The sequence below is a fragment of the Gracilinanus agilis genome, chromosome 2, assembly GCF_016433145.1.
Source record: "Gracilinanus agilis isolate LMUSP501 chromosome 2, AgileGrace, whole genome shotgun sequence".
Taxonomy (NCBI): domain Eukaryota; kingdom Metazoa; phylum Chordata; class Mammalia; order Didelphimorphia; family Didelphidae; genus Gracilinanus; species Gracilinanus agilis.
This window is the reverse complement of record NC_058131.1, coordinates 368,705,523-368,727,162: the sequence shown is the minus strand read 5'-3', so window position 1 is coordinate 368,727,162 and position 21,640 is coordinate 368,705,523. Positions and strand designations below refer to the sequence as shown.

Here is a 21,640-nt window from a genome sequence, read left to right as displayed (position 1 = left end):
CCTAATCAGTAAAATGAGCTGGAGAAGGAAATGGCAAATCACTTCAGTATTGTTGCTAAGAAAATCCCAAATAGGGAAGAGTTGGACACAATTGAAAGTGACTGAAATACAGCCACAAAAGCAAAACTAGGTCTCCTGATTCTTTTTTCACCACTCTACCCCACAAGGAATAACAATAATAACCACTGACATTCTCATAGCACTTTTTCAGCGCTTTTATTCACAACAACAAAGCGAGGTAGGCAGTATGAGTATTTTCACCCCCACTTAAGAGATGAGGAAATGGAGCTGTCTGAGAAATTATGTGCCTTCTCAACAGTCACCTTATTTAATACATCTAAGACTTGGGACTGAAATAAAAATTAACACTGAAAATTCAGAAGTTTCTTGGAATCTTAATGGATTCAAAATAACTCACCCTGTTATGGAAAGCAAAATTTTGTCATACTTATAAAGTTTGTTCATTTGTGATTTTTTTCCCCCTTAAATCAATAAAACAAGCCACAGGACTTGGTGGCAGTATTTTCTAACTTTTGCACAAGGGCCAGATTGACAACAGCTGAGCTGTCACATTCAGGCGAATTTTCCAGAGGGGCCTCTCCCAAACCTCCCATGGAGCACTCCTCCCAGCCCTACCATTTCGGTACCAGTCATTAGAACATCCTTGACTCTCACAAGAATGAGAAGACTGCAACATTATGTAATGGGAAGAGAAATGAACCAGATGTGTGACCTTGGGCAAGTCACCAAACTGCTTTCTGAGCATCAGTTCCCTTACCTAGAAAGTGATCTATTTGAATTAGCTGACCCCTCAATTCCTTTCTACCACTAATATTCTGGAATCTATAGATCAAAGACTCCTTTAACTCTATCACTGCATTCTAAGTCCTATCCTGCTTGGATGTTCTCTAGTTAATGTTCTAAGGTCTCTTCTGGCACTAACACCTTCTGATCTTACAACATCACATGCAGAAGCATTTGCTAAAAATGTCCATGCTATGAAAAGGAAGACTTGCCGGGTCCTACAAGGAAGGTCGCCATTCTGAATCCTACTGAAGCAGCAAATCCATTTTGGAAGCATCAGGTTCGGGAAGGAATACATGGACCCAGAAGGAACCGGACACCAAGATGATTAGCTTGCCATGCCCTGGGTCTGCTCCGAATTAGGGCAACACAGACTTTGCTCATTTTCTGCTTTTTTAGCATTGTTGTTTTTTAGTTTTAACACTGAATTAGACTCGGAAATTACCCGCATGTGATGATGGCCAGGGAGGATTTTAACTCTTTTATTGACCCCATTTGGGATAAAGCTGGTTCCCACATTTTAAACATAGCAGAATCCTTGCAACATATTATTCAGAAAGGGAGGCTAATTGATACCACCAGAAGAGTCTTTCTCCTAGTCTCTTCCCCTCCTCCCATCTCTTAAGAATATGAGCCCTTATTGGGTCATCTTTAAGTCTTCCCTATGAATGGATTTCATTTTGTAGAAAATTATAACAGGGATGAGGTTGAAGTTCCCCAAATCATTCTATCTGATCTTGCCCCTTCACCTGCATAACATTAATAATCCTGTGTGGCAAATGGGTGGCAAGTTAAAATTATTCAAGGGTATTGATTTTTTTCTTTTGGCTTCACTACAAACTGTAAATAAGAAGCAGATAGGGGGAATGTGCTGGGTTGTGATGAAAGCTTTTCAAAGAGAGTAGTTGTCTAGGTTACTCAAGCTAGAAAGAATACATTGAAGGAAAAATATGGCTAAAATGTTTGGGCATCTTACTAGTGTATGTTAGAAAGTATTTCAGTCACCTTATGTAGCAGTTTTTCAGTGTAATAAGGGGGCACTTGAATTGGATTGTTTTAGAAGAGATAAGGCAGATAATGAAACACAGCATATTCACACAGTCTATGAACAGGCAGGGACATTTTTGGCACGGCTTATCAAACAGGAAGAATGTCCCAATTAACTCAGGAGATAAACTGCTGTAAAAGGAATGCTGTAGACCATCCAGAGGATATTAATACAGTCTTTTGTGATTATTTTAAACTTTCTATTTGCTGAAAGCAGATATGGGAATTGGAATTTTTATTAGGTTTTCAAATGAAATAGGAAGAAAACCAAAGCTCTATGCTTTGTACACACACACACACACACACACACACACACACAGAGCCATGCCAGAAAATGAAACAATGGCTGAAATTTTTTTGTTGCAAAAATGAGATGGCTCTCTGCTCCCTTCACTCCAGTTTTTTTTAATATTAAAAATGACTATCCCATTGAAAGAAAGTTAATGTTGATTCTTTAACTGACCAAAGCCTGAGATTAGAGAATGGTGGACCTATCTCCTTTTTATTAATTCATTAAAACAGTGCCTTCAAATCCGTTTTTATTCCAAATTTCCATCCTGACCAATCAGTGATGATAACTATTTGAGTTTTTTTACAAGAGGTAAAAAAAAAGGAGTCTAGATATAATAAGGCTCTCTTTGAAAACCTCACCTCCTGTGGTTCTAGGAATGACCTAGTTTTTTAAACCCTTACATTCTTTTTTTTTTTTAACCCTTGTACTTCGGTGTATTGTCTCATAGGTGGAAGATTGGTAAGGGTGGGCAATGGGGGTCAAGTGACTTGCCCAGGGTCACACAGCTGGGAAGTGGCTGAGGCCGGGTTTGAAAAACCCTTACATTCTATCCTGGTAATAACTCTAAGACAGCAGGGCAAGGGCTAGGCAATCAGGGTTAAGTGACTCATCCAGGGTCACATAGGTAGGAAGTGTCTGATCTCAGATTTCAACCCAAATCTTTCCCACTCCAGGCCTGGTACTCTATCCACCGAGCCACTCAGATGCCCTGGAATGTCCTTAAAAGGCCACCTTGCTAGCTTGAGGTTTGCAGGATCCAAAATGTTAGAGATACCTCTCCTACCCCCTAAATGGAATGAGCTACATTGAGGGAGAAGGCAGGTGAAAACTCTGTGTGCCACTAGAGTTCTTTAAATAGCTTATTGTTCAATTATTTCAGTAGTGTCTGACTCTTTGTAACCCCAATTTGGGGTTTTTCTTGGCAAAGATATTGAGGTGGTTTGCCATTTCCTTCTCCAGCTCATTTGACGTGTGGGGAAATTGAGGCAAACAGTGTTAAGTGACTTACCCAAGGACACATAACTAGTATCTAATGCCAGATTTGAAATCAAGTCTTCCTGACTCCAGATCAAGCAGTCTATCCATTGCACCTCCTCACTGGCTCTAAAATAACCACATTCATCCCTTCATCAGGGAAAGGAGGAGTGGAAACAAACATTTATTGAGCACCTATTTTGTATTTGGCAATGCACTTTACAAATATTATTTCTTTTGATTATTATAGCTCTGGACCTAAATGGCTAATCTTTGCCTCTATCACCTCTGTGCTTTAGCAATACAGGGAGGCCTATTTTTTTTTCATTTCTAGAACCTTAGGAAGTCTTCAAGAACCATTCCTGACATTCTCTGGGGAATGGATTTTTTTTAATCAATCACTTTTTTACTGGGCTTTTGCTCTTGTTCAGTAAATTTTAGTCATGTCTGATTCTTCATGACCCTATTTTGGTTTTTTGGATTTTTTTGGCAGAGACACTAGAAAAGTTTGCTATTTCCTTCTCCAGCTCATTTTAAAGAAGAGGAAACTGAACAAAATTATGGTTAAATGACTTAACTAGGGTCACACAGCTACTAAGGATCTGAAGCTGGATTTGAACTAAAGAAGAGGAGTCTTTCTGACTCCAGGCCTGGCAGCCTATCCATTGTGCCACCCAGCTGTCCATCTGCTAAGCTTTGGGGAGGGAAAAAGCTTTAATTTCCCTGCCACCAAACATAATGTAATTCCCCTCCCTTTCTCTCCTTGCTCTGTATTTAGCAAAAGCTATGGGTATTCACTGGGTGCTTTGTGGAAGCCCCTCGGGGAAAGACAAGGTAACAGTTATGGTAACCCATCTTCTTTTTATTGCAAAGCCTGGCTGAGAAATAATAGTACATGGAGGAGGGAAGCTGTATGGCTGGCCAACCTGATGTTATTGCTAACAGCCTGATAGCAGGGCATGGCGATCTATCTGCTCGCTCACACCATCTCCTCTTTTCCCTTTAACTAGGTTACTCTTTCCCCATTGGTTCAAGCAGACTCAGCACCACTGGCCCAAAGGAGATGGTGCCATATATTTAAGCCTGGCCACCTGAGTGAGGCTGATGAATGGGATTCCACAATGCTGTTAGCACCCTGTGCCCTTTTCATCTGATACAGCATATATCCTGTCTGGCGTGCTTGGGGCCTGGGTGGTAGGGAAGTCGGTCATGTTTATCGTCCCAGAGGACAGGAAACAAGGGCCCATCAGATAGTGGGCTGTGTTACTTACAAGACTCGAAGATTCTTAAGCCCAGCAAAATCCATCTTGGTGATTCGGGTGATGTTATTTCTGTCCAGGTCACTACAATTAAAAAAAAAAAAAGTAAGATTTTTTTTTTTAATCACACTAATAGTTCACATTACCATAACATTTTAGAATATAACAAATAGTTTCTCTAAAACACATGACAAGGTATGTAGGACTAAACCACTGAACTGTTTGATTTTTGGATTGGATCTGTAATATCATTGGTATCGGTGCAGCAAATCTCTACCAACCAGATTTTTCTCTGCTATTTATAGTTTAGAATTTCCCATGGCATTGAAAGGTAAAGTGACCATTAAATTACACAATTTAGAGCCACAATTAGAGTCATAATTAGAGAGTTAGATTCACACAATTTGTGTCCAAAGCTGTACTTGAACACAGGGCTTTCTGATTCTGAAGCTGGAACTCTGGGCAAGGTCACTTCTTTGCCCGAGTACGACTGATCTCATTTTAAAAATGAGGAAAATGGAGGTCTACAGGATTAAATTATTTGTACATCATCATTAAACTCATATCTTCTGACTCTTTCTGATCCACTTTCCATGGCATCGTGCTATTTTTCTCAATACAAAAGTTTTCTTATCATAGGGGAGCCTTATGGCCCATCTGGCATGAATTCTTTGGTTCTGCAAGCTCTCCAAAGAGACATTATGGTCAATTAGTCAGCCTACAAATATTTATTAAGTATTTACTATGTGCCAGGAACCATGCTAAGGTCTAAGAATACAAAGAAATGTAAAAACGCAATCCCTACCTTCAAGAAGCTTACATGTTAAGCAACAACTACTTATATACATGATATGCACAATACAAATGGAATGTAATCCCAAAGGGAAAACACAGACAGTGTGAGGAAGCAAGGGGGCAGGAAAGACATTCAGCTGAAAGGTAGAATTTGAGGTGAGTCTTAAAGATCTCAAGCAAGCCAGGAGGTAGACTTTAGGAGGAGGAAGAACATTCCAGGCCTGGGAGGCAGCAATGAAGGGATATGGAATTGGGAGATGAAGTAAGGTAGGGAAGGACCAGCCAGTAGGCCAGTCTGATGGACTGTAGAGTGCCTGGAAGGGAGTAAGGTGGAAGTCTTCTTTCCAGAAAGTCTTCTTACTAGAAAAATAGGAAGGGACCAGATTGGGAAGGCTTTAAATGCCAAACAATATTCTTATATTTGATGCTAGGAAGTCACTAAAGAGCCACTGGAATTTATTGAGTAAGGGGGTGACATGATCAGATTTTAGCTTTAGGAAGAACATTCTAATAGCAGAAAGAAGAGCAGGGAGAGATTTGAGGCAGGAAGACCTAGCAGACCAGGCAAGAAGTGATGAGAGCTTTTGGAAGGGTGAATGATTGCTGAAAGGGTAAAGAGAAGTGGATAGAGAGGGGAGACACTGCAAAAATAGAAACAAATTTGACAACAGATTGAATACATGGGGTAAGTGTAAGTGTGAGTGAGGAGTCAAGAATGAAAGTAAGAGTCTGCCTTTTGATCCCACTGCTGGATTTATACCCCGAAGAGATCATAAGGAAAAAGACTTGTACAAAACTATTTATAGCTGCACTCTTTGTGGTGGCAAAAAATCGGAAAATGAGGGGATGCCCTTCAATTGGGGAATGGCTAAGCAAATTATGGTATCTGTTGGTGATGGAATACTATTGTGCTGAAAGGAATAATGAAGGAATGGAGGAATTCCATGTGAACTAGAATGACCTCCAGGAAGTGATGCAGAGTGAAAGGAGCAGAACTACGAGAACATTATACACAGAGATGGATACACTGTGACACAATAATATGTAATGGACTTCTCTACTAGCAGCAATGCAATGATCCAGAACAATTCTGAGGGACTTATGAGAAAGAAAACTAGCCACATTCAGAGGAAGAACTGTGGGAGCAGAAACACAGAAGAAAAACAACTGCTTGATCACATAGGTCGATGAGGACATGATTGGGGATGTAGAACTCTAAATGATCACCCTAATGCAAATACTAATAATATGGAAATAGGTCTTGAACAATGACACATGTAAAACCCAGTGGAATTGCTCATTGGCCACAGGATGGGGGTGGTAGGAGGGGAGGGAAGGAACATGAATCTTGTAACCATGGAAAAATATTCTAAATTAGTTAAAATTTTCAAATAAAAAAAATAATGACAGTAAGACTGTGCATTTGAGAGACTGAAAGAATGGTGTTCTCAACCTGTTTGCCAAAGAAATAATATTTTCAAAGGCCAGAGGTAACTGATCCCAGATATCCCTAAATTCGCTTAGAAGTCCATTATGATATGAAAACTTTGTTCAAAGAATTATCTATATGACTTCTGAAGCCTTGAATTCTTTATTTGAAAAAAAGAATTATTGGAGTAGCTAGGGGGCTCAGTGGATAGAGAACCAGGCCTAGAGACAGGAGATCCCAGATTCAAATCTGATCTTAGACACTTCCTAGCTATGTAACCTTGGACAAGTTATTTAAACTCAACTGTCTAGCCTTTACTACTCTTCTGCCTTGGAACTAAACTAAATTAAAAAAAAAAGAATCATCTTCATGACTATTGATAGCTTTGATTTCTTCTTCAGAAAACCGTTCATATCCTTTGATCATTTGTCAACTGGGGAATGGCTCTTATTTTTACAAATTTTGATTCAGTTCCCTATATATTTGAGAAACAGGATCTTTATGAGAGAAACTTGATGTAAAATTCATTTTTCTCAATTTTCTGCTTTCCTTCTAATTTCGGCTACATTGGGTTTTTGCATAAAACCTTTTTAATTCAATGTAATTAAAATTATCCACTTTACCACCCTCTGATCCACTCTAAATTGCTTGCCTTCTCAATGGATGGTGGAGGGGCTGGAGGGAAGGAGAGATTTTGGAATTAACAATAACAAAAAGAATAATTTCCTTCTTAGCTGGAAAAGACTCAGATCCATCTTTAAAATAAACTTCATTACTTTCACTTCTTCTGCATCAATTCCTCTTCTGACTTCTTTTTCTTCAAATAACAAAATAAAATAAAAATAACAAAAAAATCCCAGACATACACAAAATTGCTTTTTATGAGGTGCTGGGTGCCAGGAGATCCATGTTCAAGCCCTAATGCAGCTGGTAACAAGCTGTGCAACTTGGCATGAAATAATTCACTTCTCTGGGCTTTAGTTTCTTCATCTTTAAAATAAGGAAGTTGGATTTGACAGCCTCCAAGAGCCATCCATCTTTCATTCTATGTTACTATGACTGACAAATAACCAAGAAAAGACTTCTGAAAGGATAGTCCTGGAGCTATCTTCTGGGAAAAGCAGGATGATAGAGTAGAAAAGATTACTGGATTTGTAATTAGAGAACCTGGGTTCAAATCTTGCTTCAAATACTAGATTTGTAATCCTAAGAAAGCCATTTAAAGTTTCCTCATTTACAAAATCAGCTGCTCTGTTTAGCTTCAGCTTCATAGAAAAATAGGTCCCTATGCCAGGTACTGCTTGGGGTATCTTCCTCTTTTTAATTTCCCTTTGTGTATTATCTCCCCATATTAGATTGAAAACTCCTTGAGGGCAAAGACTCTCTCTTTTTCTTATCTATATTTCTAGTGCTTTAGCACAGTGCCTGGCACATAGTAAGTACTTTTTGTTGGTGATGTTCAGTCATATCTGATTCTTTGTGACCCCATTTAGGGTTTTCTTGGCAATGATAATAGGAGAGTGGTTTGCCATTTCCTTCTCCAGATCATTTTACAGATGAGGAAACTGAGGCAAATAGGGTTAAGTGACTTGTGTAGGGTCACACAGCTAGTAAGTATCTGAGGCCATATTTGAACTCAGAAAGATGAATCTTCCTGCATCTAAGCCTGATGCTCTATCCACTGTACCACCTAGCCACTCAAGTACTTAATAAATGTTTATCGAATAGAATTGAAGAGTACGTGATCCCTAAATTCTCTCCTAATTCTAAGCCTTGGTCCTAAATCCTATTACTGAAGGGATAGTCCTAGGGCTACTTCCTAAGCACAGAGCCAAATGCCCCCTTCCCAATATTCTGTAGGTCCTTAAGAAGCCAATCTAAGTGGAAACAAGAGATTCCCAATAGGTGGAGAAGGGCAATACCTGCACCACAAAAGAAGGGAGTCAAATCCATGTTAGGATTCATAGAAGAATCCAATTCCCCTACATCATCCCTGAGTTGCTTTTCTGTCATCCCACTCTAGCTGAGAGGCTGCCAAGAACGAGAGGTGTATATTTTTATGGCTGATAAATATAGTGACAGACACAGAGAGCTTTCCCTCTTCCTCTCCCTCACAGCATTTCTATGACACCAATCACCATGGCACCTAGGCATTCAAGAAAGACCCAGGATTAGACACTGAATGCCAGAACGGAAAGTGAAGGGCTTTTCTTCACACAGAGCTAAGCTCACCCTCCCCCATGAAATGTCTTCGGAAAGGTAGGGAAGGTGTTCTGTGACCCTTCCCTCACCGATTTCTACAAAGAAGGATCCTAGGGTCCAAAGGGCCCCCTGAAAACAGGTAATTTAACCCTTTCAGTTTACTTGTAATAACGTCATCATCTCATCATCATCGTCATGGAAGGGGTCAACTTAGAGTCAAAGGAGGTTCAAAACCCACCTCTATATCTGTCATTAGATGTATAAACAGAGAAATCACTTATTGTTACTGAGCCTCAAATACCTCACATGTGAAAGAGGGAGAAAACTAGAGTATCCATCTCACAGGGTTATTTTGAAAACCAAAGGAGATCAGGTATGTAAAGCATTTTCATAAATGTTTATTACATGAAAGAAAATGGAAGCCAGAGAAACCTGTGCAAAATCATGTATGGTACAGTAAATAGATCCTCAGGGAGATTTCAGGACTCCTCCTCCTCAGTCATTCCCTGGGGCAACTTCAGCTCCATTCATCATCAAGAGTCTCAGTAATGGCACAGTGATCATTTCTATGATTTCATATGAATATCAGCCTCTCAGGCTCCAGAGAAATGCAGGGTGGTGCCAGGAAAAAAGCTCTGGATGATTTAGAGTCAGAATATCTGGGTTCAAAACCTGCCTCTGTTTCTTACTATCTAGTGTGACCTCAAACCAATCATTTCTCCTCCTTGTTGCTTAGGGTCTTCATCGATAAAATGAAGGGAATTGAACTAAGACCCCTTTTAGTTTAAATCCTTTAATAAAATGTCAGCATCACCTCTTTTTTCCTGAATTTATTTCCAAGGGATAGCCTGCCTCTCCAGGAAAAGAAAATCTCACTGTCTCTGTCTTCAGAGACCTAATGAGAAAACAAGCAAGAAGGGCCTTGAAAGGTCTCCATTTTAACACGGAATTTTGGAGTCTACCCAAGGCTGGGGGAAGCAGTCTGGGCCACTGAGCAACACTCTTTTTTTCCTTCTTAAAAAAAAAAAGCACAACCCTTTTTAATATCAATGTAATAATCATCAGTAAACACAAGTATTTCAGTGTAGAAAAGAAAAAAGAAGATTGTATTGTATAAAAAACTACGAACACCTGTCTATCCAGTTTTATTACAAGGTAAAACTTCAATCATAGAGAATTAGGGAGTTGAGATAGAAGTGCTAAAAAAAGAGCATCAATAAATACTTTTTGAAATACACAGAAGAAAAAAGAAAGAAGTGCAGAAAATAGAACAATTCTGTCGCTACTTATTTTCATGAGCAAGCCAGGCTAGTCTTCACCATATCCTAAGTTTCTCACTGCTTTACTTATTCTGTTTCCCAAGCCTAGAATACCCTTCCCAGCCCTCTCTGCCTATCCAAATCCTACACATACTTCAACACCTACAGTAGCCTGATTGTCTTCATTTTACAGTTGAGAAAACTGAGGTTCAAGTAAGTAAAGAGATATGTTTAAATTCACAGAAGTCATAAGTGGCCGAACCAGAAAACAAAACTAGCTCCTTTGACGCTGAATTCATTGCTCTTTTTACTATATCATGTTCCCTTATTGAATTCCGATAATGCATTACTTAATGTTACTTAATTCCAATATTATATTTTTTCTCCATTTGTCTTCCATTCCTGAGGTTCCTTGTGGAACGAAGGCAACCTAAGGTTCTCCTTGATTCCTTTCTTGACTCCTCCATCCTACACTGACCTTTTGCCTTTCTAAACTCAATAGATTTTCATAATTAATTCTTATAGGATCATAGATCAAAAGAGCTACAAGGAGTGGTAGAGGACAGATAGTCCAACCCTCTCATTTTACAAATGAGGCATCTGGGATCAGGAAAGATAAGTTTACTTAAACAATGTCACACAGGTAGTGGCAAATGCAATAATTTACAATACTGTACTGTTATTTAACATATCTTATCCTTTTAACTGAATTGTCAACTGCTAATGTATAGGGATGTGGTATTTTCTGCCCTTTTTTTAAACCCTTACCTTCCGTCTTAGAATCAATACCATGTATTGGTCCTAAGGCAGAAGAGGGGTAAGGGCTAGGCAATGGGGGCTATGTGACTTGCCCAGGGTCACACAGCTGGGAAGTGTCTGAGGCCACATTTGAACCTAAGACCTCTCATCTCTAGGCCTGGTTCTCAATCCATTGAGCCACCTAGCTGCTCCCTTTCTGCACTTTTAGGGTTGTGGTAATCAGTGTTGGACATATAAAAGCTCAATATATGTTTAATGAATTAAAGAGACCATCAGACAACAAGGAGGAACCAACACCACACCCTCTAGATAGCACAAGAAGACCAAAGAGTCTCCTTAGCAGCCTCCACCTCTCTTTCATCATTGCTGCTAATATTCTTCCCATGGGAGAGCAAAACAATGCTGTGCAAGAAGATTTGGAAGGCATTCTCTGCATTTGGTTCTCCTTGTGTGGGAAATACTTAGCCAAGCCCTAGATCTAGTCAATGAGCAGGTCTATGTGGCATGGGTGGCATTTAGTCTCTGAATACATGGAAGAAACAATAAAGGAAACCTCATAGTCCTGTCTGCCTCCCTCCTTTGCAAGCCAGCCAGAAGAACATACCCGCCTTGCTTTCTCCCATTCTTCAAATTGCCTGAAACAATGGGACTCTTTGGTTCCATTTACACAGAACTCAATGGTATTTCCTCTCTAAAACCCACCCACTGTCTTCCAAGACCAGCAGACCCATCATTGCTCCTGTTATTATGGGAATTAAGGTATAAATGTGCCAAGGTTGGAATCAGTCTGGCATGAAGAGATGGAGTTTCAAGGGCTCCCCACTTACATCTTGAAAATCGTTTACATAGTCTTCTTACCCCCAAACGCCCACAGCTAGGACCCACATCAATCTAGCTGGTGACAAAGTTATCATGACTACTTCAGAGCAGCTCCATAGCTACTCAGCTTGTCATGGTCCAGGTTGTGTTATGGGACCATGGAGTATCTCAGGCCCCTTCCACTTCATCAATAGCTTGATCCTCAACAATATATAAGATGAGGAGGATACTCAATCCTAAATTTTTGAGCACAGCTGGAGAAAACTTTCGTAAACTTAAAAGGCTAAGAAAGAGAGAAGAAGAATTCAAAATTATATAGTATTCTCCAGCTCAAAAGCATTTTCCTGGGGTACGTCTGATGAGGTGGGTAGGTTTTATCTCCTTTGTACAAAATTTAAATATTATAAAATTTTAAATTAAAATTTTGAATGTTAAAAACTTTACAATTTCAATATTATTATGCCCTTTTTACAAACGAGAAGACAGTGGTGGGTTTCATTTCTCTTATCTTAAAAAAATTCCACTGATACTAACAAGCAGATCCAGGATTAGAACCTAGGTCCCATAATCATAGTTCTAAAGCAGCATATGGACCCTAGAGTTCACCTAGAGCAATTTCAGTTGAATGATAAGGAAGGCATTTTGAGGAAGGCTTAGAAGGGAGTGAGAAGGGAAATGAAGGCACTACTATAGATAGTTTTCTCAAGGAATTTAACCAAAAAGGGAGAAGAGGTAGCTATAGAGCAGTGGTTCCCAAACTTTTTTGACCTACCGCCCCCTTTCCAGAAAAAATATTACTTAGCCCCCTGGAAATTAATTTTTAAAAAAATTTAATAGCAATTAATAGGAAAGATAAATGCACCTGTGGCCATCACTGCTCCCCTGGATTGCTGCAGCACCCACCAGGGGGCAGTAGCACCCACTTTGGGAATCACTGCTATAGAGGATGAAAGGATCATGTAAAGGTTTTTATAAAGGATGGAGGAGAGATGAGCTTGTTTATAAGAAACAGAGGTGAAAGTTAATAGGGAGAAATTGAAGATTAGAAAGTTGGGATGACAGTAGAGGCAATTTTCTAGGGAAGCCTAGAAGAGAGTTCATGGAGAGAGTCTTGCCTTTGTAAAGAAAAGAGCTACTTCTTCATCTGAGACAGTGAAGAAGGTGATAGTGGGACAAAACATCTGAGTCATGTAAGATGAGAAGAAGGGAGAAGAGGGAGTTCTTATTTGATGGCCTCAATTTTTTTCAATGAAGTATGAAGTGAGATTCTAAACTTGAAAGGGTTGGAAGGAAGAGGAGCCATGGGATATTTAAAGAAGAATGAAAAGTGCTCTTTCCAGGGTCCTTCCCATGGTATCTCTCAACAAATTACAAAGCGCTTTTCACATTTCTTTATTACTAAAGTTTATAAAGTATGTTTCTCAGAACAAGTCTGTGGAGTACATAGTACAAGACAACAAAGAAACCTGGGTTTCACTGGGGCTCCTTGCAGCCAAGGGTACAGTTCCCATTCCCATTTCCCCAAGGCCATCAGCAGAAGCTGAACCCAGCAGGAGCACTCATTTCATAGAAAAACTCAAGGGGCCAAGTACTTTATAGGTCTGTTGCCTGCTTGAGTCTGGCTTCTCCCTTCATGTTCACCAATCCCTCCATAAACAGAAATCACCATGGTAACCTCCTGCATTATTTTTTCACATCCAAATTAGGGCATCTTAAATAAATGCTGTAGCTTCTTAGCTGGGTTTTTGCATCTGTTTGGCACTCTTGCTGGGACAGAAGTGGTACAATTCATGTAATGCCAGGGTGGATTGTTTTGTTTTGTTTTGTTATGTTTTTATCTATTTTTAATAAGATTTTCCAGCTTGAGCCACTGATATTTCCTACCAATCAAGAGTCCACCAGTCAGAGTCTTTCAGACAGAAAGGGATGGGTCCTTGAGGGAAGAGGCTCTTACTACCTCTTTTCTCCAGAATGTTCCTCAGAGTTCAATTTGTCATTCAAATGAGTTCTTGAGTTCTGGGGGAGGGGTAATTTTGAATGTATCATCCCTCCCCCCATCAAAGAGTTCATAATGCATTCCTCTGTCTCCAAAACACACACACACACACACACACACACACACACACACACACACACACACACACACACCCCAGATAGTTCTAACCCAAAGAGAGAAATGGCCAACCGTTAGTGCCATGCAAACTCATTCTCAGAGAACTACAACACTAAGTACACATTCTGCTATCTCAATGCATCACAATATTTTTCATCCTGTAGTAGACTTGCAAATTCCACAAGAGTCCAAGGAGGAAGGAACAATTACTTTCTATTCACATTCCATGTCCATTGACAGTAGGGAAGCCACAGGGAAGGAGATAGTAAATAGGGAGAGACTGAAGATTAGAGTCAGGGGGATGATAGCAGAAATTACAAAGCATAGAGAATACTGGAGGAGATAGAATCAAGAATGCAAAGAAAGGGGGTAGTCTTTGTGAAGAGAAACTATACAACAACCAGCAGAGCTATACAAAGACATTTGACAACAATCATGAAAAGCAGAATTTATAGAAAGCCAAGAACAAGAGCATCACCGGATGAGATGCAGCTAGATTGCAGTCTGCATTGGTGGAGAGAGTAACCACCCAACCACAAGGAAGAAGTTGCAGATCAAAGGAATATCCAAGCAGTGAAAATCAGGGAGCCAGGGAACAAAGGAGAAAGACAATGGATAGAAGAACATAAATTCTTTGAAGGCAAGAACTATTTCAAGTTTGCCTATGTATTTCCAGTACTTCGCATGAATTCTTAAGGCATGATGAAAGCTTAATAAATACTTGTTGAGCTAAAGGAATGGCAATCAGATGGCCAGAACAAAGCTCAGACTAGATGCCCAGTACCAAAAATCAACAAGCATTTTTCAGATCATACATTCCAGAAAGTGCCTAAGAAGTGCTTTGTTAGTTTTATTCTAGATGATATGCCAGATGTAAAAGAAATTACAAAACATGGTTACCACGCTCAAGGAGTTTATTAATCTATTTAGGGACACAAGACTAAAGCAAAGCAAGAATGAACAAAACTTGTCTGTGTGAATACAGAATGTGTACAGAACCTAACTGCTATTACATTTGAAGCTCTCTGAGGCAAAGGGCTGTGACTTTTCTCCTACCTGTTCTTTCTGCCAATGCATTACAGCCCTCTTTATACTGTTAGCAATAGAAATATTTCTAGAGACAGCGACATGGGATGGAGAAATTGTGGAAGGACCTCTACTTGATGGCTCAGCAAATCATTACCAGAATAAGTATTAGTCCATCCAAAACAGCCTTGTAAATGATCTTCCTCCTCCAGCCTCTCCTTTCAATACATTCTGCTCACTTTTACTAGATTAACTTTCAGCAAATACAACTTTTCATGATGTCACTCTCCTTACTTTAACATTTTCATGAGCTCCAAAATTCTGAGGCTGGCATTTAAGACCCTTCACAATCAATTTTCCCCAGCCCATGAATAACCTATCTGACTTTATCTCCTACTCTTCCCCTGGGCAAATACTCCTCTATAGCCAAAGAATTTTTCACCATCCTCCAAACACATAGTACTACTTCCTGGGACTGTATCTTTGCCCACACCAGTCAATTCAATTAAAAAAATACTACCTAGGCACCTGTTCTGTGCAAAGCACTTTCTCCTAACCTGGAGTGCAAAGCTCCCCCACCTTCCATCCCTAGGGAAATCCTACCAGTCCTCCTAAGTTTAAAAGCCCCTTGAAGCATTCATTCATTGTCCAAAGTGAAGCATCCCTCATCTAAACTTAGGTAACGCTTATTCTCTATATAACTCATTTTGCAACTAATCATATACAACAGTACTGTGTATACTTATTTCTTTTACATATCTTATTTCCAAAAGAGATTAAAACTCTTTAGCAAGTAGAGGGATTCGACTCCATGTCTTACATTTGTAGTAATAGTGAATAGAGGATAGAGCTGAAGATGAGGGTTCAGTTCTCATCTCTGACCCATACTGGGTATGTGATCCTGAAAAAGTCATTTAACTGGGGGCAGCTGGGTAGTTCAGTGGAGTGAGAGGCCTAGAGACAGGAGGTCCTAGGTTCAAACCCGGCCTCAGCCACTTCCCAGCTGTGTGACCCTGAGCAAGTCACTTGACCCCCATTGCCCACCCTTACCACTCTTCCACCTATGAGACAATACATCGAAGTACAAGGGTTGGAAAAAAAAAGTCATTTAACTTCTTAGAGACTCAGGCAACTTTCTAAGACTCTTCTTTCCAGGGCAGGTGCCCATCTGCATTGGTAGAGGGAGTTTTTCCCGTTAGGGTTCCCTACAATAAAGTCACAGGTCTGGGGTTTTTTTTAATGCTCCATAACATCTAGCACAAGACTGGATCACATAGAAGACATTAAACCACATTTTAGAGTTAATCTGAGTTGGTCTGTTATGTTCCTCCCAAATCTAATTTGTTGTGGGGTATCAAGGGCCTTTCACATTCTTGAAAATCTAGGCAAAGGAAAATAGTAGCTTATATTTCTGTAGTACTTAAGTTTATAAACCATATCCTCCCAACCATATAGTAAAGTAGATGGGGTAAGTATTATTCCCATTTTATGGATGAGCAGAAAGGTTTAGAGATGTCTGTCAGGGAACTTGTACAGAACCACGCAGCTGTTAAGCGTATATCCTCTTTTGTACTCTTTACTATTCGTCTTTGAGAAGCCCTTTGGAGAAGAAATTGAGGTGTCCAGGCCCGACATCTATTTTTCTTCCCTTTTCTCTCTTACCTGCACCGTGAATCTAACACTATCTATTCACATCCCTCCACGGAATGAAGAGGCATCTTGGGTTAAGTGTAGTCACATTACCATACCACCAAGGTCACTGACAACAACATGTCCTTTTTAATCACCTCAAAGAGCTCTGTGCCTCTCCTGCCTCCCTGCATCACACTGTGGTGGGCATTATTCAATTATTCACCAATTCATGCCCTTGGGTTTCATCAGTTACATAATCATGTAAGAGCTTAAAAACACATGCACACGTTTAGGGAGAAATAAATGACAGGGCCTGATCAAACTGGCTTCAGACTGAAGTGGTTGTTTGGGAACTTGGTCTCCCCAAGGCAAACTCCAGCTTGGCCTTGCTCTTGCATGTATAATTTTACACCTGCAAAGGCCTGGAGCACACCCCATACAGACAAAGACATTACTGGAAAAGGAACAGAATGGGTGGGGGGAGGACAAAGTCATGAGATCCCAGGACTGAGAGCTGGAAGAGGCATGAAAGGCCATCTAGCCCTGTCATCCCAATTACATATAAAGGGATGAAGGCTTGGAGAAGTCTGGTGATTTGCCTAGGATCACACAGCTGTTAAGAACCAAGCCAGTATTTGAACACAGGTCTTCTGACTGCAAGTCCAGAAACCCATTCCTTAATAATATAATGCCTAGAATTTGATGAGTTGGCCTTGAAGGCACTGGAAAAAAAAGAATAGTAACATTGTACTCTTTTCCTTTCCCTGTTTCTCTTTTCTTCTCTCTCTCTCTCTCTCTCTCTCTCTCTCTCTCTCTCTCTCTCTCTTCCTTTCTCTTTCCCCCTCACTCTCTCTTCTCCCCCTTTTCTCTCTTATCTTCCTCTCCTCTCCCCTCCCCTCCTTTTCCCAAGACCTCAGCTTCCCTAATTCTGCATTGTTCAACCCTGAGTCCCAAGGAAAAGCCAGAGCCTGGGATATTGGTGTGTGGTACAAAGGGGTGCACTCAATACTTTGCTGCATTTCCTGCAGCAGTTTCCAGGTGCAGATAGAATACCATGGCTTGACAGAGCCTCTGAGAAAATACCTAAACCATCTTTTCTGCTTCCAGGCAAGGTTCGGTAACCTCCCTGCCCAGACAAATTTTTTTTCTAAAGACCAATCTGAGACCAAATTCTTCAGTCTCCTCTAGTAACTTTCCTATCTTACTTCCTCACACTCTTCTCAAGCAAATTATTCTTTTCTGCTAATCCAAATCTTTTGTTTTCCAATTTAACCCAAATTTCTCCTTTTCTGAATTTAGTAGAGATGGAGAAGACCAATAAGCTTAGAGTTCTAGAGGCTATGTGGCATTGAAAAAAGGAATATTGGGTGTGGAGTCAAAAGGGCTTGGATTCAAATTCAGATCTACCATTCATTAATTAGCCCCTTGGCCCTTTGGGAAATCACTAATTTCTATTTTCCCCTCTGAAAAATAGGAAAGACACTATTTGTACTGTCTTATACTCTGGTTGAGGAGGGGTAAGAAGAAGTGAGATCCAACTGGAAAATTAAGTAGAGCCAGACTACACAGGCTAGATGAACAGGCTGAGGCACTTAGATTTCATTTGGTAATAATAATAATAGCAAACAGTTATAGAATGCTTAAAAGTTTGCAGAGAACTTTAAGGTTTACAGAACACTCAACATATTTTTATCACATTTGATCCCTACAACAATCTGTGAGGCTGATGCTATCTTTCTCATCCCCATTTCACAAATGAGGAAACTGGCTGGGAGGTGTGAAGTGACTTGCCTACAGTTGCATACTTAGAAAGTCTGAAGAAGGTTTTGAGCTAATAGCTCTTCTCCTTTTTTAAAAAAAATTCTAACCTTCTGTCTCAGTGCCAATTCTAAGGCAGAAAAGCAACAAGAGCTAGGCAATTGGGGTTAAGTGACTTGCCCAGAGTAACACAGCTAGGAAGTGTTTCAGGCCAGATTTGAACTCAGGTTTTCCCAATTCCAGGCCTGGGTGTTCTATCCACTGAGCCATCTACCTCCCCTATAACAATTCTCCACTCCAAGTCAAGTCCTGACTCTAGCTACTGGGCCAGTTGTGGATGACTGGAAATCATTTAAGGGTGCCATGTTTAATTCTAGAAACTCCATACAGGGAACAATCTTTTAGCTAATACCACTAACACCAGTGGTTATAAAGGGGTCTGCTAATTTGTTGTGGAAATTAAGACGCAATATTGCTATTAATACTCTTTCTTCTAACAATAACCCTTTATAACTAACTACTCTCAAAGTCTTCTCTTTCCTCTAGTTTGTCACCTTAATTCCTCTAGACTTTCATCAGTGGTCCTATTCTCTAATCCTTACATCATATTGGTATCAGTTAATTATATGGCACTTCATGGAGGAGTTGTATCTTCCTTTTATGAACTTAAAAGAGCCATACTTTGCAGAGCATGACAGAAAGAATCTAAAAATTCCACTTGATTAAACGCTAAATAAGTTCTACAGTGTATGTTTGTTCTTGGGAGCTGATGCCAAAATATTCTGAGATTTGCTAAAGTCTGGGTAAAAACTAAAACAAAACACCTACTATCTGCAAGATACTGTGCTGGGTAGGTACTGGAGACAGAGACAAAAAAAAGGGGCACGATGCAATAGAATCAGCAAATGATGCTGAGAACCTGAATTAGGGTCCTGGCCAAGTGAGTGGAGAGGAGGCATGTCTGAGACGTCATGGAACACAACAAATCCAACACACAACCTTGGTTGAAGTCAGACTCTGACTTCTAGAACAGAGAAGTTGGAAGGCAGAGGTCTATCAATGACCCCTCTAGTCATGGCAATCCATATAGAGTTGGCCCCCATGTTCCATTTTCACAAACGGGGGTAACTGCTTGGTTCTTGCCAGCCTTCCCCAAAACCATAAAGGCATAAGGCAGAGACAAACAGGAGATAAAAGACAAACGAAGGTACTGGTGGAGCAGGATCCAGGGAAGCTGGCCTCCAAACCATTTTGAGTGCTCCCAATGCTTTCAGTACTCAAGGCGGTTAAATGGTGTTCTCTGCAGGGTACACAACACAGAATCGGGCCGGCCATGCAACACATGCACTATTAACTTTTAATATAGGTATAGAAACAGCTTCAAGAAAACAGGAAGGATTGGTCGGCAGAATGCGATGATTGCAGCTGGAATAGAAACATGGATTGCAATGGAATGGACTGCATACTTTATATAAACACTAATAAAGTGAGTTTAGGTTGAGCTGTTACTTTAAAGGAAATTCTTACCCATAAACATGTCCTGCCATGCCCTAATAACTCTTTAATTTGATGCACATTTGGGAAGGATGCTACAGAGTAATCACAGAATAATGTAAAGGTCTGTTGCAAAGGAGGGAAATGTGATGCAATGGGAGCCAGCCCTGTCCCAGCAGAGAGGCTCTCTGGGTTGGCTTCATCATACATTTCACACATGGAGGGAATTTATTTAGTGACATGGGGAAATCAGAGACAGGTCTTAGAAGACTCAGCAAGAAAAAATCCTGAGCACCGTCTGACTGAGCACTGGTAGAGACTCATGACTAATGGATTCCTGGCCTTCACCCCTGCTCCCCATGCTGCAGAAAGCAAAGATGGCTTCCAATTGGGCTCCTTCCTCCCTTTCCCCTTTTTTGTTTAGCGAGAGAAAGCTAGATAGAGGGATCGGTTTGTATATTATAGCCTATATCCGAGGGCAGTGGAGCTACAATCTCAACTGACTAGAAGCTCTTTGAAGAAGGATCCACATTTAACTATTTTGTATCACCGGCAGTGCCTAGCCTAATGCATCACACATAAATGCTGATGACTTGATTTGATTGAATTTAATTGTGTCAGGGGCAGCTAGGTAGGAGAGTGGATAGATAGAGGGCCCAACTTGGAGTCATGAGGTCATGGGTTCAAATCTGGCTCTCAGACACTTCCTAGCTGTGAGCCTGGACAAGTCACTTAACCTTGATAGCCTAGCCCTTGTACCTCTTCTGTCTTAGAACTGATACTGACAGAAATTAAGGATTAAAAACAAAAGGAATTTAATTAGGTCCTGAGGCAGTGATACAGGATGCTTAATGATGATGGTCATTTCATCTTCTTCCTGTCCAGTAAATACATAGGATGCCTTTCTAAGTTGCTGAGAATCACCAACAAATAAACATGTTTTAAGCCTTTCATACATAGGTCAATTTCATTCCAAATGCTTTTTTTGTGTCTTTTTTCAGAATACTGGCCTCTCTCCTCTCCCAATCTAGGATGCTCTCTATTTATGGGTCACATGAGTTGGAATCCTTAAAGAAGGCTTCCTGGAGGAAAAGAGACTGGAACTTAATCTTGAAGGACAGATAAGATTGGATAACAGGAACCATTCCTCTGCTCAGGGTTGAGCTCAACAAACCATTTTTGCCCAACAACCAATCCTTCATCCCATTTCACTAAATTGAGATTTAGAAGGAGCCTGCCTATAAGCAGGAAAGAAAAGAGGTACATCTGATTTCCCAGCTCCTATCCATTCCTCAATCTGTGACACAGATATGACATAAGGAAAACAGGCCTCGCATCATCATTGAAACCATATCTTGCTTAATATGACAACTATAAAAACAAACTACCACAGTTATTCTTTTGAACATGCCATTGGTTTTTTGGGTAAAGAAGAAACAAGTCCCTTTTGAGTTTGGGGTTGTAGAGGGCCCATTTATCTTGAGAAAAATAATCTGCTTCACATTAAAAACCACATTCTATAGGATTACAGAACCTCAAAGCTGGGAGAGACTTCAGACTGAATCATCTGTTCCACTCTGTACCTATACAGGAATCCCCTCCACAATGGATCCAACGAGAGGTCATCCAGGCTGGGTTGAAGCCTGCTACCCTATTTATGTTAAAGAAATCTCTTCCCTTAACATGTAATAAGTTTTTCTTCATTACCTTAAAAAGATCCATAATTGCTCATGGGAAAGGAAAACATCTGATCTTTCCTTAGCTAAAACTCTTTAGTTTATATTTCTTGCCATAACAGTCGAATCTTTGAAAAATATTCCCATCCTCACAAATCCAAAGACTCAAATAAAACACAAACGCAAACCACAGAATGATTTTACTCATGAAGTATGACCTTGGGCAAGTCATTTCTTTTTCTTTTTTTTTATTTTAGTCCTTAACAATCATCTAATTCAGCCGCCTCATTTTCAGATGAGT

At 40.2% G+C, this 21,640-nt stretch overlaps 1 protein-coding gene across 1 annotated transcript in view; it reads right to left on the bottom strand.

Annotated features, from left to right (window-relative positions):
* Nucleotides 1–21,640, bottom strand: part of SLIT3 (slit guidance ligand 3) — an 835,110-nt gene that overhangs the window by 774,620 nt on the left and 38,850 nt on the right. Inside the window, exon 2 of the mRNA XM_044659841.1 lies at nt 4,390–4,461. Within this exon, the coding sequence (XP_044515776.1) occupies nt 4,390–4,461 (72 nt within the window). The remainder of the gene's footprint in view (nt 1–4,389; nt 4,462–21,640) is intronic.